This window comes from Podarcis vaucheri (genome assembly GCF_965113315.1).
Source record: "Podarcis vaucheri genome assembly, chromosome: 1".
NCBI lineage: Eukaryota > Metazoa > Chordata > Lepidosauria > Squamata > Lacertidae > Podarcis > Podarcis vaucheri.
This window is the reverse complement of record NC_138759.1, coordinates 30,621,525-30,639,557: the sequence shown is the minus strand read 5'-3', so window position 1 is coordinate 30,639,557 and position 18,033 is coordinate 30,621,525. Positions and strand designations below refer to the sequence as shown.

Here is an 18,033-nt window from a genome sequence, read left to right as displayed (position 1 = left end):
AACAAGGGATATTGCAGATGAGCAAGCAAGTAGTGTCAGGGCCCCTAGATGTCACACCACCTTGGCTAATTTCACACCAATGTGACTGCGGACCTGCAATGGCAGGGTGTTCGTTTTTTTAACCATGCTCGCTAATCCTATTAACCTTCGATTAAAGTTCCAAAATCAATGCTATTCTTTTGGCCTGAGGAGGTAATATTGAGCCCTGAGAAATGAGCTACCTCACGACCTTTACTTTTAATGAGATCAATAGAAGTTAGTGTCGCCGTCTCTTAAAATAATTGGCAAATATTAGGGCTGAATTCGGGCCAACAGCTAGTATCTGTTCTAAATTGAAAGAGACAGGAATAAATAGAGGAAAGACACAAACAGATCTGGTCTTGAGCTCCTTGTTCCATTTAGGATTTTCGAGTGCTCAGTGTAGATGATATGGTCAGCACAGGCGCCATTCCAGAGGTAGGTAATGTGAAACACCCACAAGACACAATTGTGCACTGGTTCACATATTGCCAGGTTAGAATTTATTGTTGTTTAGTCGTTTAGTCGTGTCCGACTCTTTGTGACCCCATGAACCAGAGCACGCCAGGCACTCCTGTCTTCCACTGCCTCTTGCAGTTTGGTCAAACTCATGTTCGTAGCTTTGAGAACACTGTCCAACCATCTCGTCCTCTGTCATCCCCTTCTCCTTGTGCCCTCCATCTTTCCAAACATCAGGGTCTTTTCCAGGGAGTCTTCTCTTCTCATGAGGTGGCCAAAGTATTGGAGCCTCAGCTTCAGGATCTGTCCTTCCAGTGAGCACTCAGGGCTGATTTCCTTCAGAATGGATAGGTTTGATCTTCTTGCAGTCCATGGGACTCTCAAGAGTCTCCTCCAGCACCATAATTCAAAAGCATCAATTCTTCGGCGATCAGCCTTCTTTATGGTCCAGTTAGAATTTTACTCTTAACTATAAATCAGTTTCTGGCCCTCAGTGGTTTGAGTTAAGCAATGGGATACCCAACACATACCTTAATTAGCTTAATGATTGGTGTCCTAGAAACCAGCAGAGCATTGTATTTTCTCTGCAAGGTCCCTTCCTGTGCCCTTTAGAAATTGTGTTCTCTGGGAACTGCAGGATACCTGAGCTGCCACAGGTCTGGGATTCCTGAAGGGGTGCAGATTCTTTCTCAGTGACATCTTGCTGGGAGTTGTCGGTGGCAGAATCTGTTAACCGAGGGCCACTAAGTTGCTTCTGGTCAAGCTGGCAGCCAACCAGCGCCCCCAAGGCCACTGGGCACCTGTCCTCAGGTGGGAAGGCTTTCCTACCCTGGGCAGCCTCCCTACATGACACAGGGCAGCTTCCAAGGTGCAGATGGAGCCGTCTTAACAGCTGCAGTTATCCCTTTCCTGCAAACTGCTCTGGCTTTGCTTCACTTTGTTCTTTCCTATTTCCTGGATTTGCAGAGCCCAACATACAAATTCCTGGCTTGGATATCATTTTCCCCATGTCAACTGATGGCATTTTGCTGCAGGTGCACATACCGTATTTAATGTTATTTCTTTTGTCTGGAACAGCAGCTATAGGAGATTGGTTCCTTGAAACATTGCCGGGTCCAACAGTCACTGTCCCAAGCACCAAAGTTGAAATAGGTTGGAGTTTTATTTGACAGGGCATCAATCCTACAGATTTATTCGGATGTAGTAGGCTGTCTTTTCCCTAAGGAACCTTGGGAGCTGTAGTCCTGTGTGTTGGGAGATGGGGATTGCTGACAGACAATTCTGTAGTGTAGATATACCCACTGGAGCTGTGAGGGAAAAAGATAAAAAGTCAGGTTCCCCAATTATTATTTTTTTTACTGGTTTGTCCGCAGTTTGCAGCATCCCCAGTTTCTGCTTTGATCCCAATACAGATGAAATTCAAGCTTTTTTTGCTTTGCACTGATTGGCCGATTGGTCCAGAGAATTAAATGTTGCAGCTGCTGTTCCCTAATTAAATGAGCATTCATCCTGTCATTAATACAGTGTAATATTTTGACATTTATCTTATCTTTTCTTTTTTTAACCATTGGATTTTGTTCATGCCTGAAGGCAAACTCAAAGGGAGGCAAATACAGCCAGAGTAAACTTTTGAGTGATATTTCACTGGAAATTGTTATTCTCCAGTCTCTTGACAGGCACAGATTCACAACTGGCGTCAGATTTATTAGCACTTTAGGCTAAATATGTACCTAACTGTCCATTTAAGATCTTCAAGGGCAGATCTCCTACGGGTGCCTCCACCATCTAAGATGCCAGAGAGGGACCCTTCCCAGTGGTGGCACCCCAGTTCTCCCCAGAACCCACTTTATGGTTCTACTGATGCCAGGCAAAGACCTTTTATATCTTGCCAGCCTTATTAGATGCACTTTTAAACCTGCCAACCATTTTACATTTATTACCTTGTAATTGCATCTTAATTGTTTTATCCGGTTTGTACACCATCCATGGTATGATGATCAAAGAGCGGTATGAAGCCACCAAGAGTAAATAAATGCAGACTCTCCTGCAAATTCACAGTTGCATAGGCACAGTCATAAAGCAGCATATCTGAGCAAGCATATTTGGATACACTGGCATGCACAGACGCTTTACCATACTTGCTTTCTCACAAGCGCACCCAGAGGCTCCTCACCTTGAACAGGGAAACCCACAGGGAGAGATGGGCTTCATAGCTGGGTGACATTTGTATGCTGCCTCTCCCCACAGACTGGGCCCGGATAGTGCCTCTTATTACTGCAGCCTTGTGATTAATGTTGATGAACGAATTTAAATTTCTGTCCTTGCTCCCTCTGCCGCCTGGCCCTGATGTGCTCAGAATTGCAGCAAGCTGTCTGCTTTCTGGGATGCAGCACTGGCAGGAGGAGCATGTGTCTCTCTGCCTCCTGCCACCTCCTTGAATAATGAGCAGTGCACCTCATGGCCAAAGGCACAGTCCACCCCACTTTGCACAGAAGGCGTCCACGAGGTCTCAGAAGATGGTGGTTTTCCTTAAGAGGGAAATTCACGCAAGGTCAGCTGCCATTGTGGTGGGATTCCTCCCCTTCAGGCTTCAGCTTCTGAATGCAAACTGTTGCCTGGGATTCCATAAAGCAGCGCAAAGGCTCTCAGCCTTGGTCCACAAAACACGTACAATTGCAATCCTAGGGTGCCAAAACTTGTCCTCCAATTCTCAGGTTTTTCCTCCCTTCCTCTGCAAAAGAGTTTCCCTGCTTTTCTGCCTTGTTCTTGAGGCACTTGAGAATTTCTTTAGGATGCTTTTAAGTTCACTATCTTGTGAGATGACGAAGGTTGTTTATGGGAGGCGGAGTTATTGTTTTGTGCTGTTTTTAACTATTTTGTGCTTCTATCCTGTATTTCTGTCTTGTGAACGACCCTGAGCTTTTCAGTTGAAGGGCAATATATAAATTTTAACAACAAACCACCACCACCTTGGTCATCTAAAAGGCTATAGAATATTAATCAGTCATTGGTCTGGTATAATGAAGGCACCAGGTGAACCTCCCTGGGGACAGCATTCCATAAATGGCGAGCCGCTTCAGAAAAGGCCCATTCTCATGTTGCCATCCTCCAGATCTCCCAAGGTGGAGGCACATGAAGAAGGGCCTCAAAGGATGATCACAAAGTCCAGGTTGGTGTATATGGGGAGTGGCAATCCTTGAGGTAGTTTTCTTCCTTGTAAACATTTATGCAGCACTTTGCAGCCTCCCTGGGTGCCTGCGCTTCCTGATCTGGAAAAGCCCCATGGGAGCAATTACTTTACAATGTTTCCCCTGAGCTTTAGCTGAGGCATGTTGAGGTTGGAACTTAACGGGTTAAGTTCTTCCCATGATGCCACACCATTCTGACGTCAATTTTGGAAGCTTGGGAGGGGCTTGGGAAGAGTAAGCCAGTCCCACTCGGTACTTTGTGGGGAAAGGATGCAGTTTTGTCATGGCTGCAAATAGTCCTGGAAATTCCTGAGAAATGTTGGAATAAAAGCTGTAAATAGACAAACCTGGACTGTGTGTGTTTGTCTGGAAGCCAAGCTACATGACAGTTTTACACCGCTGTGTAATCTCTGCTACGGCGTGACTGAGAGATCGGAGCAGAGCGTGCGGCAGGAGAAGTGTGCCGGGCAGTAAAGAGCTAATTGAGGATCGTAAATCAATTAGCGGGAGTCGCGCCAGATCAAACAAAATGCACAGGTTATGGGTATAAATCACCGCTTGTAAAGCTGTCGCTGGGGCTGCTGGAATGCTTTGAAGTTCTGCGTTCGGAAGCAGTGGCGCTGACGGAAGCGGGGCCTGTGTCTGAGGCAAGCAAGCAAGCAAGCTGAAAGACGCTGTTGCTGAATGCTGTGGAGCTGTGAGCTGAGAGCAGCAAGGAAACGTTTCTCCACGCCAGAAGAGCTGGTGCTTTCGTAAGTACAGCTTGGGGCCAACTTGGGAGAACCGGGAAAACATGGCAGATGGCCAGGAGGTGATTCAAGCTCCGTTTGAACAGCTTGAGGAACTCACCGCCCAAGCGTGGAATACCTGGGCAAGATGGGTGAGAGCGTGGTTCATAGCCACGGAGGTTTGGGACATTTCCCAGAGGGAACCAGTGCAACTGGTGGACAGAGATGCAGGAAAGCTGAAGTCTGTTTCTCTGGAGGAGAAAATGCAGAGGGAGAAAGCTATGAGAGCTGAGGTCTGCATGTTGAGAGCAGGTGTTCATGCAAATTTGCAACATCACCTGGAAAGCATTGAATCTGCGTGTGAGGCCTGGAGTGTGCTGAAACGTCTGTGTGAAGGCTCAGCAGGAGGCCTAGAGCAGATGGAAGCTGATAGCCTAGAGATGGCTGGAGCCCCTGTTCCTGATGATTTAGCCTCAAGGAGTGCTAGTGAGCAAGTCGGGGGGGCGGAAAGTTCCAAAGGCAAGTTTGAAAAGTTTTCCACTGAATCTGCTGGAATGGAGCGGCAGTTCAGGGGGGGCGGATCTGGCAAGGAGTGCTTCTCCGGAAGAAGGAGAAGGAGGCCAGCTGGGAGGAGCCCCAGGCAGTGTTTTTCCACTGGATTTCGTCGGTGCTACGTGTGTGGATCTCACGGTCATTTCAAAAGAGACTGCCCACAGAGAGCAGCTGCACAGGAAGGCTTCAAGGACACCTTCCATGGAAATCAGTCGGGTTTCCATGGGAACCAGTCTGGAAGGGGAGGTCAGCGTGGGAACGCAAGAGAAGGACGAGGAAAACAACGTCAGGAGACTTATCAAATCACGGCTAGTCTGCCGTTGGCTGAAGACAGCCGTGGGACAAGCCAAAAGCTAAGTTTTGTTATTGACTCTGCAGCTAATCGCAATTTGATTCCAGAGACACCTGCTGTCGAGAGGTGGAACTGCACGGCAATTCCTGCCGGGAAAACTGTACTGTTTGCAAATGGACAGAAAAGAAATATGACTAATGCTGTAAATTTGCATTTTTGTATTTTACAGGAAACGTTGGAGTGTTGTACTGTTCCTGGGATGCAACACTGTCTTTTATCTGTGCCTTATTTACTGAAAAAGGGATTTACGGTTTGTTTTCAGGGTGATGTGTGCACAATCTCCAAAGGAGGGAGGATGCTTGCCAAGGTTAAAAAGGGGCAGAATGATCTCTTCATTCTTAAAACGTCTCTGGAGGGTGGTGGGAATGCTGGAAAAGCACAGGTGCAGTGTGCTAAGGTTCCCAGTCATGTGCAAAAGTTGCACAGGTGCACAAAAGGGTGTGAACTCCGGAAATGTGGGAGAAGGATCTCCACCAGGGTGCAAGGGTTCAAGAGCGACCGAGGGTCACAGTTTACTGGGTCTGCTCTGGAGGAGTTTTTCAAGGAAAAGGGAATACGTCACCAGGTGACGGGTGCAAAGTCTCCTCAAGGGGAGGAGAGGGAGGCAGAGGCTGATCCCGGTGATGGGGACCAGGTCCAGGATCAGGGTTCAGAACCCGGTGATGGGGACCAGGTCCAGGGTCAGGGGTCAGGGCAGGTTTGGACATCTCCAAGGGTTGTGAAAGGAATGTCCAGGTGTGAGGCTTCATCTCCGGTAAGCGTAATGGAGAAAGCTCACGGACGGGTTGTCAAGTCAGAGGGGGAAAAGTCTGACGGAGAAGACACAACTGCTGGCCCAAGTGGGTCAGAGGGTTTTCAGGTCACGGGTGCGTGGGAAAGTGTCGCACAGTGTGATTCTGGGAGTGTTGAAAGGGTTCAACAGGTGCCTGGGAAAGATGCTGGGAAGGAGCACAAGGCAAAGGGTAAGGTGTTGAGCTCAAAAAGGTCTTGTCAGAAGGTGCAGCAAGGGGGGGTGTTGAGGTTGGAACTTAACGGGTTAAGTTCTTCCCATGATGCCACACCATTCTGACGTCAATTTTGGAAGCTTGGGAGGGGCTTGGGAAGAGTAAGCCAGTCCCACTCGGTACTTTGTGGGGAAAGGATGCAGTTTTGTCATGGCTGCAAATAGTCCTGGAAATTCCTGAGAAATGTTGGAATAAAAGCTGTAAATAGACAAACCTGGACTGTGTGTGTTTGTCTGGAAGCCAAGCTACATGACAGTTTTACACCGCTGTGTAATCTCTGCTACGGCGTGACTGAGAGATCGGAGCAGAGCGTGCGGCAGGAGAAGTGTGCCGGGCAGTAAAGAGCTAATTGAGGATCGTAAATCAATTAGCGGGAGTCGCGCCAGATCAAACAAAATGCACAAGGCACAGGCATTCAGGGAAGCTGCAGAGCACAGACCACTAGTTGTTGAATGAAAGAAAAGATGCTCACCAACACCCCTTGGCCAGTTCAAAAATAAAGTCAGCGTAACAAAAAACGTGGATGAGACTTTTGGTAAAATTTTCCATCCCCCTTGATAACCAAATGCAGTTCCTTTCCCATTTACTGATGGAGAATGGTTAAAAAAACCACACACACGCATGCAGGATAAATGTTTGGCACAACACTAATCCATATTCCACCAGCTCCCTTTCCTGAACACCCAATGCCTCCTGGGCCATATTCTGGCCTCTTTTCTAAACACAAGTAGAAGAAGCTGACATTGAAAGCATCCTTTATGAGTTTGTCTTCACTCTTCTGTTTGCCCGACTCAGCCCACCCTCCTCTACTCTAGTGGCAGCCCTGGGACCAAGAGATAAGTGCTAATTAGATTAAAGATGCTGTCAAGGGCTGACCTCTCTGGGACTATAGGCAGAGGCCCTAGAGGGCATTGGCCTCTGGCACTCAGCCATTGTGCATAACCCAATAAAGAAGTAAAATATACCAATTGCTCTCTGTTCCCTCAGGGAGTTTTCAATATTTGATCTGCTCCCAGCCTTCTGTGCTGAGTCAGCTTCAGATCTGAACATTCTTTCCACTGCCTGCAAGTCAGCTATTCCACGACTCTTTCCCTTCTGCCTTTAGATCCCATTCTTATTTTCTATGGGTGGCCTCTTTGGTTGCTAACCGTGCCTGTAGTCTATGCCGCAACCTTAACTTTGTTTTTGGCTGCTGAAACTGATTCCAACAATGGATCCCAGTGACTGCCGGCCTATCCTAGGTTTTTAAAGCTTGCATTAGTTCGCATACCTCTAAGCCCTAGGGAGTAAACATTGACATTATGACCCACGCCCGAGCTGTCATCAGTCACCACAGCTTTTTTATTATTTATTTATTTTAAATGATATTTATTATGCAACTTATAAAGAATCAGAGCCTAAATTTGCTTGTTTACCAAGTCCTTCCCAGTTCCTTTTCTCTTTTGCATTGTGTATGTTAGACCGTGTTGTGTTGTCAATCTCTGCATGACACATAGTAATAATGACAACAGTAATATATTGTTAATAATGGAGTATAGCACCTCTCAGGCCCATCATGAATTTGATCATAGGAGTTTAAGAAGATGCTTCTATCTTTTCTGATTTTACACTTTAATTTTGAGTACAGTGGTACCTCGGGTTACACACGCTTCAGGTTATGTGTTTTTGGGTTGCGCACCGCGCCAAGCCTGGAAATACTAGAACGGGTTACTTCCAGGTTTCGGTGCTCGTGCATGCACAAAACCACCAAATTGCGACCCGTGCGTGCGCAGACGCGCCGCTGCAGTTTGCGAACGTGCCTCCCGCACGGATCACGTTCATAACCCGAGGTTCCACTGTATTTATAACAAGAAGTTTTTCAATATATCTAATCACTTTATGTCTGCCATCCCGGTAAAAGACCACTTGGGAGTTTCCAGAGATATGTTTTGATCTGCTAGTTCAGTGAAGGGGACTGTTTCAACTGATACTGTAAAAGATACCTCTGCATGTATTTGCTTGTAAGCACCTGGATATGGGGCTACCTGGAGGAAAGAGGTCAAGAGTTGATGATGGGTTGTTTGATATTTTGTATGAAAACAGTGATTGCTTTATTAAACTTTAAACCAAAAAGCAGAATATTATAGGATTAAGTGATGATGATGCCAATGAATGGCAGCAACAGGTCTAGCAGATTTAGTTTGTTTGCAACCTTCTGTGATGAAATAAATATGCAAAATTAGAATCATAGAGTTGGAAGAGACCACAAGGGCCATCGAGTCCAACCCCCTGCCAAGCAGGAAACACCATCAGAGCACTCCTGACATATGGTTGTCAAGCCTCTGCTTAAAGACCTCCAAAGAAGGAGACTCCACCAGACTCCTTGGCAGCAAATTCCACTGTCGAACAGCTCTTACTGTCAGGAAGTTCTTCCTAATGTTTAGGTGGAATCTTCTTTCTTGTAGATTGGATCCATTGCTCCGTGTCCGCTTCTCTGGAGCAGCAGAAAACAACCTTTCTCCCTCCTCTATTAGCTGCAGCCCTCCAGCGCATGCTACATTCCTGACCCCAGTGCCATCCCATCAGTGTGCATGAAGCTTGTGCATGCTTGGTGTGGTGATCCATGCAATGTGCTCCAGAATCCTTCTCCTACACGGACGTATTGGGTCAGAGGTTTGTTGCTGGTGCCTGTGCAGACTCTTCATCCCTACCCCAAAACACTTTGAAAGTTGGTTGCTTATACTATGTGCTTGTTGATGTGTTAAGGATGTTTTGTAATAATTGTCTTTTAATTGCCTCTTGGGCAACCTGCTGTGGGGCTGTTTATGTCTTGCTGGGGGAAGAGGTTGGGAGGCAATGGCTAATGTGTGTGTGCTCTTCTGACGCATAAGGGAGGGAGTGTATTCTCCCTCCCCAGTGAAAGTGAGATGCAGAACTCTGGGACCCTTCCCTGCCTCTGAGCATAGCTGTCAACTTTTCCCTTTTCTTGAGAGGAATCCTATTCGGAATAAGGGAATTTCCCTTAAAAAAAGGGAAACGTTGACAGCTATTCCTCTGAGCTAGCTTTTAACTTTAATAAAATGGTGTGGCGATAAGGGGATGATTGGGGAGAAGGGTTGATGAAGGGGGATCACAGGCAGTGACAGAATGATTTAAACAGCCTCATAGTGCTGCTTCATCTTTGCAAACATCACAAATCAGACTAACATCTGACTGAGCAAGGAGGTGTGGCAGTAACAGCAAGGAAGGGGCAGCGAAAGTCTGATGTGCATTAGAAGCAGGAGGAGGGAATTGTGGCTACTATCAGAAGAGGCATTTATATTATTGGGAAAAACATTTTCCATGGCGGTGTGATGGCATCACATCAGAGACAAGCAAATGCTCACGGGTTGTGAGAGTGGAACCAAATATTATGGTGAATGTGGGGCTTCCACTGAAACGGGCAGCCTTGAGTCAAGTTCTTGCTCCCTCTTAGTCATAGTAATGTCCTGCAATACCACTGTGTGTTTTCTTCCCCTACTGCTGTTTTCACAGGCAGTTCTACTCTGATTTCCCATGACAAAAAGGAGACCAGCAAACACTAATGGGTATCTTTAAAATTATGAGTGTTTGCTATAATGGGGGGGAGGGATTGAACCCACCAGATCTTTTGGTCACAATAAGCATATTTGTTGAAACTATAGTGTCTGTTAAAAACAACAATTTCCTGCATTATCTGCCATATTAATTATGCTCACCTATGTTAAAGACAGTGTTCTTGCATCCCTTATGAATGCAACCTGTGTCTATCTCACTGAAACTCATGAGGAAAGGTTGATACACTTTGTCTCCACTGGGGCCACTTCTCGTACTTCTTTCTATCATTTTTAGGCATGCACATAATATATTTTAAGTATAAATGCACACACATATTCACAAGGACACTGCATCTCTCTGTTGAGTGACCGTTCAGTTTTATATCTCTGTACTGTAATATATGAAGCTGCACTCTGCTGGGCATTTCAGTTCTGCTTTTCGTGATTCCCCTTTCCACCTTCTTGGCTTCCTGCTAATTCCTGCACTCTCACCCATGTTAAATCTTTAGGTAGATGCTCGCACATTTGCCCCCTCCTTGGGGAGCCATAAGAATGTGAGGAGGGTGCCTGCATTTGCTACCTACCTACCATAGATACTGGGAGCAATTCAACATGGTGCTAAGGTGATGGTCCTGTCAGGTCAAACATTTCATCTGGCAGATGGAATGGTCCCCTCTCTACTCCTCCTGCACACTCTTCTGAGGTTTTTCATCACCCCCTCCTAGTAAATTTCAGGCATGCATAGGGGAGGAGAGGAGGGAACGTCCCATTACACAAACATAACTTCTTGCACAGGGCTTCTGCTTACAGATAGGTAGCCGTGTTGGTCTGCCATAGTCAAAATAAAAAAAATTCCTTCCAGTAGCACCTTAAAGACCAACTAAGTTAGTTCTTGGTATGAGCTTTCGTGTGCATGCACACTTCTTCAGATACACTGAAACAGAAGTTGCCAGATCCTTCTACATGTATATAGTGAGAAGGTGGGGAGGGGTATTACTCAGAAGGGTGGTGGGAATAGGAGATTGGCAGATAGCTGAGATGAGCCTGTTGACGACTCTTAACGACTGTAATAGGTCTTACAGGAAAAGGCAAGGGGTGAAAAGGTGAGAAATGGCTTAGTTATGTATAATGGGATAAGAATACAATGTCTTTGTTCAAACCAGGTCTCTCCATGGTTTTAAGTTTGGTAATGAGTTGCAATTCAGCAGCTTCTCTTTCCAGAGGGCTTCTGCTGACACCGATACTGATTAGTTGAATCCTGCCCTTTGTTCCCTGGCACGCTGGCTCCCCTGCCCATAGCCCTGTTGCTTCTCAGAGTCTTACATGGTGCCCCCCTTTTTTGTTCAGATATCTTACAACTTGGGGAAGATGTACAGTGAAATGATATTTGTCAATGGCTTTGTGCACTGTGACCCACACCCTGGCAACGTGTTGGTGAAGAAGTGCCCAAGTACAGGCAAGACACACATTATACTTCTGGACCATGGGCTCTATCAGGTAAGCAGAGAGCAGTGAGAGGACATGGGGAGAGAAGGAGGGCTGCCCGTACTGAGGTCAGAACTTTGCCAGGAAGAATTCTTTTGCCATGGTAGCAGATGGCAATCTTTGTCTTTCCCAGTGAGGTTTCTGTATCTGTGTTATTCTGGTTTAGGAACCAGAACGGATTAAGAGGAGACGGGTGCTGAAAGGCAGGGAACAGGCAGGCAGTAGGAGAGGCATGGGAAGGAGTCCACAACCTGCTGCCTTCCAGATGCTGTTGGACTACAACTCCCATCAGCTGTAGGCAGCATGGTCGGTGGTCAAGGATGATGGGAGTTGTAGTGCCACAGTATCAGGGGAGGGTACCAGGCTGCAGAAGGCAGATCTAAGGTGAGGGTGCCTGGGTAGCACCAACTTGTAGCTTGTGGGCTGTGGCTCATAGAGAGGAGGTGGGCAGCTGTCTCAGCTGTGGGAATGGCTGACTGACTCATTAGGAAAGATAAGCTACGGGGCCAAGCAGAATGGGTTAGCAAGACTGTCAAGAATATGAGCTGCTGGACCCACAGCAAGGAGGGCACCATATCCATATTCCACCTGGGGTGCAGCTTAGAGCTATGCTGGAGTAGTAGCCAATTGTCTCTGTGTGAATTAAACGAGTGACACAGGCCAACCTATTTCTTATTCATAGTTGTCACTTAATCCCAGCTCTCTTCTTCTCTTATAGAATTTTGTATTTTCTGTCCATAATGTTATTTAAAGGTGCTTTGTGGGAAATTCCTCCTCCAGGTCCTGTCAGAGAACTTCCGCTTGGACTATTGCCGGCTTTGGCAGGCCTTGATCAAATCTGACATGAAGCGTGTCCAGAAATACAGTCGTCGGCTGGGAGCGGGCGACCTGTATCCCCTCTTTGCCTGCATGCTCACTGCCAGGTCTTGGGAGTCAGTCAACAGGGGCATCGACCGGCTGCCAGTCACTAAACAAGAGGTACATCTTTTATTATAGCTGTCTAGTAGGTTAATGTAAGTAATAAACAAGGAGACTGCCCTAAGAACATTCTAGTGAACAGTCATAGATACCGCAATTAAAGAAGGTCTGCATAGGAGCGCAGCAACCTGCCTTATAGTGAATTAGTCCATGTATCTCAGTACAGTGGTACCTCGGGTTACATACGCTTCAGGTTACAGACTCCGCTAACCCAGAAATAGTACCTCGGGTTAAGAACTTTGCTTCAGGATGAGAACAGAAATCGTGCTTCGGCGGCAGCGGGAGGCCGCTTAGCTAAAGTGGTGCTTGAAGTTAAGAAAAGTTTCAGGTTAAGAACGGACCTCGGAATGAATTAAGTACATAACCAGAGGTACCACTGTATAGACATACCTCAGATATATTGCGGATTATGTTCCAGACCACTGCAATAAAACGAATATCGTAAGAAAGCGAGTCACACAATTTTCTTGGTTTCCCAGTGCATATAAAAGTTATGTTCACACTATATTGAAGCCTATTAAGTGTGCAATAGCAATAGGGGTGGGAGGGTAAAACCTGGCTCTACTTCCGTGGCCGAAAGAGGCGGGGCAAAGGGGGCGCTTCCTTCCTCTGGAGCAGCTGGGCTGCACCCGTATCCTCGTAAGGAGCAACAGGAACAACTGTGTGGTGGGGACAGGCTCCTATAGCCTTGTCTCGAACCCAGCAGCACAGTAACAGCTCCTCTGGTCCTTCAGTTTGGGGGGGGGGAATCAATATCTGTGAAGTGCAATAAAACAAGGTGTGCCTGTATTGACTGCACTGACTGGCAGGAGCTCTCCAGGGTTCCCCACTGCCACCTTTCCCAGTCCTACCTGGAGATGCCAGAGAATGTGTGCCCTGCCACTGAGCTATGACCCTTACCCAGTTCTTGTGCTATATCTTATGCACAGGCCCATGTAGGAGAGCCCAGGTTTCTCAAGAGGGAAGAGCTGTCCCTCAGTCTTAGAATACATTTGCTGCATGCAAAAGGTTCCAGGTTCAGTTCCTGGCATGTCATATTAAAAAAATGCTCCGTTTGGGAATGATCTCTGACTGAGACTGTGGAGAGCTGCTGCTGCCTGGAATGGACTGCACTGGACTTGATGGACCACTGGTGTTGTTCTGTATAGGGCAGCTTCATGTGCTCAGTCATTTAGATTCTCCTTTGACTCTCTTCTGGATTTTACTAATTAGCATGCTAGCTGCTAGAGGACGTGGAGATAGCTTCTGTGTTTGTGAGATGTTCACCAGTGCTCTGGATTCATTGAAATGCTTGCAGAGTGTGATGGGCAGGTGTCTCTAGCAACAGACCACAGAGGGTGGGTTTACACTGGCCATACTTCCTATTCGTTGGACCTGGGCTTCTATTTGTTGAGCTCTGGATTGGCCTTCCCCAACCTGCTGCACTTAAATTGTTTCGGACTATGTCTCCCATCTGGCCCAGGCACCATGGCCAGTGCTCAGAGATGATAGGAATTATAGACCCAAACATCTGAAGGTTCAGAAAGGCTGTTCTACAGATCAAGCCCTCTTTGCAAAATCTGTGGTAGCTGCTTCTAGATTATGGATCAGGGATTATGGATCAGCTCTCCATTGTGAACCTTTCTCATCCCTATCTCACCTACCGTCTGACTGTGCCAGGATGTGGAAATCCGGACGAACGCTGCCATGTACCTACCTCAGATCACCAAGCTGCTGAACAGCGTCCCCCGTCAGATGTTGCTGCTGTTGAAGACCAATGATTTGTTGAGGGGGATTGAATCGGCTTTACAGACACGGGCCAGTGCGAGCTCCTTCCTCAACATGTCACGCTGCTGCATTCGAGCTGTCTCCACGTGAGTTTCCTTTGCCGCATGAGGCACGATCCTCGGCTGTTGTTTGGCTAGTGATTCCTACTTCCTGGTACCTTGCAGAGGAGCTAAAGAACACATGTAGGCCAGAATTCAAATGCATCTGGATGTGGAAGATTTAGCCGGACCCAATCACTGCTGTTCTGTTTTAAGGTGGAAGTGGAATAGCAACTCCCTTTTGAATCTTTTAACGCTTTGTAGCCAAATGGGTAGTTCCCCTTTCCCCAACACCATTATTACATTTTTTTTGAGGGGGGGGCAGAGTTAATTGGGATTATTATTTGGGGGTAAGCACTCCCTCCACACCTCGCTGCACTTCAGATCATGATTGTCACCTGTGATTTGGAGGCGGGGTGAGCAGGGAGGAAGAAAGAAAAAAATATAAGGTAATTCTATTTGGAAAGGGGCAACATGATAGAGCTGACTCCTAGAGGGGAGGAGAGATGGACCATAGAAAATGAAATGGCTAGAGCACAATCTCTACAAGCTATTACGGCCTACAGGATAGAGGCCAGAACAGCTGTGAGATGGGCCATCTCATCTAGGCCACAGGAATCTGAGCAGCTGTTGCATTGTGTAAAAAACAAACAAACAAATTTCTGAGCTCAATAAAACTGAAGCTGAATAGGGGAAACATGAGAAGAGGATGTTTTGATCACTATGTTGTGCAAAAAAGTGAATGGCAGAATGTGGCTGTTCTACAATACGTGTCCAGAGTGTGGAAATAACATTGGTGCCATGGAACGTTTAACATCCTGAGGTGTCTTCAGCCATCTTTATAAATCTCCTTTAAGATGGTGCAAGCAGAGGGGAAGGGTTGAGAAGTTGCAGGTTTGGGGGGTGGTTCTTTATTGAGTAATGAATTTCTACCCCCTTCCTCCCCTTGTTAAGAGGGGGCAGTTGGTTTGCTTCCTCAGTTCTGCCTTCATTGCTGCCATATGGTGCCCACTGTAGAATTGTCCAAAGTTGGCAAAGGCTACTAGTAACACAGGTGGAGGTGGCAGGTGGAATGAAAAGGTAGAGGCCCGCCTGGTGTTTGTGAAATACTTTCCCAAGGGAGGCTCACCTAGCACTTTCATAACATAACTTTAGGTGCAAGGCAAAAACATTTCACTGTAACCAGCCCTTTGGCTGATCAACATTCGATATCCTTTTAAATGTATTTGTGGGAGGACAGGGGGTTATTGGTTAGTTCTTGTTCTTGCTTTTAATATTTATTTTGTGTCCTCATTTTGCATTTTTATGTTGTGAACTGTGATCTTTGGATGAAGGGTGGTATATCAATTTAATAAATAATAATTTTGGCCCAAATGGGGTCCAAATGTAAGCCAGCAGAGACTGGGGCAGTGTATTTCACTTGACCCAAATTTATGAATTAGTTCACACAGTAAACTCCACCAGCATTGCTCTTTCACTGGCTTCCTGTTGCTGGGCTTTGTCCCTGTAAGATCTGTATCTGCCCTACCCCTCGCGGACTAATTTCGAGATCTCCAAATTGCTGCAAGATCTCACACGTTCCTTTTCTGTGTTTTCTCCAGGCACCAGAGGAGCAAGAGTGACTCACTGTACAGGAAGGCACAGATATCCATCTCTGAGGCCCTGAGCTTGTGGCAGATCAACTTGTACGAACTTTTCCTGCGGCTGAAGGGGTCCCAGCTGGGGAACTGGGTCATTGCTTTCCTGAGCTGGATGCACCATTCCCCGTAGTGACATGAACTGGTGGCAGAAGCTGGGCCTGATTATATCCTTGCCTTTCTCAGCTGTGGCATCTTGTTTCTATTTATTCTGCTGGAGTTTTCTGGGTCTGTTTTCATGTAACACACGGTGCTCTCCTTGTTGCCTTTTGCAGGGTCACTTTCTTTCTGAGGCAGAGAAGGCGAAATCACAAAACAGCATCTAGAGCTCAAGGGAGCCAGAAGTCTCATGCTTCCAGATATAGTTCAGGATGGTGGCAGCTTAGGGAGAAGGTTGCAAATTTCTCTGTCCGCAGATATCCAGCTGAAGTCCTAAAGAACTGCACAGGACCAACAAGCTTCTAACAATACCATACAGGTTTCCTGAGCAGATACTGCAGAATCGTTGCATTAATTCCCCTTCAGTTCTGCTGAAATGTTCCAAAACAAAATGGATCTCAGGTAGGCAAAGAACTGAAAGTCGGAATGTCTAAACAGAACTCCCACTTCTGGGAGATTTTGAACGCAAAGGCTGGGAGTGAAACCAGTGAGAATTTCTTTTCTAATTCTCACCCTACCCCTCTCCGGGTGACAGTTTTTTTAAAAAACAACCACAACCACAGACATGTCTACTAGCCATGGAATTCAAGTAACCTGTTTTGGGCCTCTCTGGTTGTGAGGTTTGGGAAATTTGGGGACATTTTAATTGCCTTAATTGCCTGAGATGTAAACTAGAGGCAGCAACACCAACCTGCATTGGAAGTGTTCAGAGAGAGACACTGTTGAATGGCAACACATTATTGTCTGAGAACTCATTCACAAGTCAGTGCTGGTCATGTTTTGTGTATTTGCAAGGGGAAATAAATAAGAGCGTCCTCCCTTTGGGAGGTAAAAAGAGCACATGTGCCTATTTGGGTTTTTTTTTAAAAAAAAACAACAACCTTTCTCACAAGGGTAACCTGTCTCTCTTGTGTTGGCAGTGAAATTGGATCTATTCACCAGCTCCACAGATGGAAGCAACCATCCTGAAATCCTATAAATATGGACCTACTTTGCATAAAAGGGTTTTCACTAATGCATCTTTCTTGAGTCTATAAAGACAGTTTGATAAAGGAGGAACAATAGACTTGTTCCCATAATAAAAAAATATTAGACTTTGCGACCATTAATTAATGACCATTTAGAAATCATTATCATCCTCCAACTGCTGTAAATAGCTGAAGAGCACTCACATATAGAAAATCTGCAGGAATTCTCAATTTAGAGATTTGTTCCAAATGTAATATGACTGCACCCACTTTTTACTTGTTTAAAAACAACAACCAAAAAACCCACAAAACCTTTTAACATGTACAAAAAGTCTGCGAAATTTTCCATGATACCACTGATAACCAGACATCAGATTATAAATTAGTTTCAGTTTGTTTTTTGGGGGTGTGAAGGACCATTCATGATAGACATTTTAAAGATTCTCTTTCCAGTTCATTGATATAAATCTTTTAGGTATATTATACCACAGCCATTGCCAGACTTTTGTTGTTATTGCTACCCCTAAATCTTCCCACCATTTTATTTGACAAGCCATAGGTCTTATCAGCTAAGAGATTTAACACTGAATAAATTCTACCAATTTTACAACCTTCTACTGTACCAGGTACACGAAAGAGAATACTTTCAAACTTATGTTAGATCTCTCTGACTCTGACTGAGAGCTGCATTTGACTGAGGGTCAAAACAAAACATCTGATTGGAAGGTATTGGGGGAGCTGTTGAATTCGTCCTAGCTTTTGATTGCTCAACAATGCCGCTTTCAATAAAGTCCTTCAGGAACATTCATCCTTTGGTCCTCCTCCAAGCAGACACAAGGCCACTTTTCTGTTTATATGTTACAGAAACATGAGGAATGCTGGAAGTGCTCAACGGGATTTTGTAGACATGCCAAAATTAAAAGACCACTGTTGCACATTTCCTCATGTCTTAGTGAATATTGTATTATAGCATATGGTTCGTGAAAGGGCTAGAGGGCTGTTTTATACGAAGGCACGCTGTTTTGTCTATCTAGCCCAGTATTGTCTTCTTTGGATGGCAGTGGCCGCTCAAGGTCCCAGGCAGAGAAAGGTTTCCCCCATCACACCCTGCCCAGTCTTTTCAAATGAGAGTGCCAGTGATTGAAA

The 18,033-nt window shown here is 45.9% G+C and overlaps 1 protein-coding gene across 3 annotated transcripts in view; it reads left to right on the top strand.

Annotated features, from left to right (window-relative positions):
- The window catches only part of ADCK1 (aarF domain containing kinase 1), a 124,931-nt gene extending 108,175 nt beyond the window's left edge, over positions 1 to 16,756 (top strand). For all 3 annotated transcript variants that reach the window (XM_082233359.1, XM_082233357.1, XM_082233358.1), the window contains 4 exons: positions 11,203 to 11,352; positions 12,121 to 12,318; positions 13,978 to 14,171; positions 15,725 to 16,756. In XM_082233359.1, the coding sequence (XP_082089485.1) occupies positions 11,203 to 11,352; positions 12,121 to 12,318; positions 13,978 to 14,171; positions 15,725 to 15,893 (711 nt within the window). In that variant the 3' untranslated portion in view covers positions 15,894 to 16,756. The remainder of the gene's footprint in view (positions 1 to 11,202; positions 11,353 to 12,120; positions 12,319 to 13,977; positions 14,172 to 15,724) is intronic.
- The last annotated feature ends 1,277 nt before the right edge of the window (positions 16,757 to 18,033 follow it).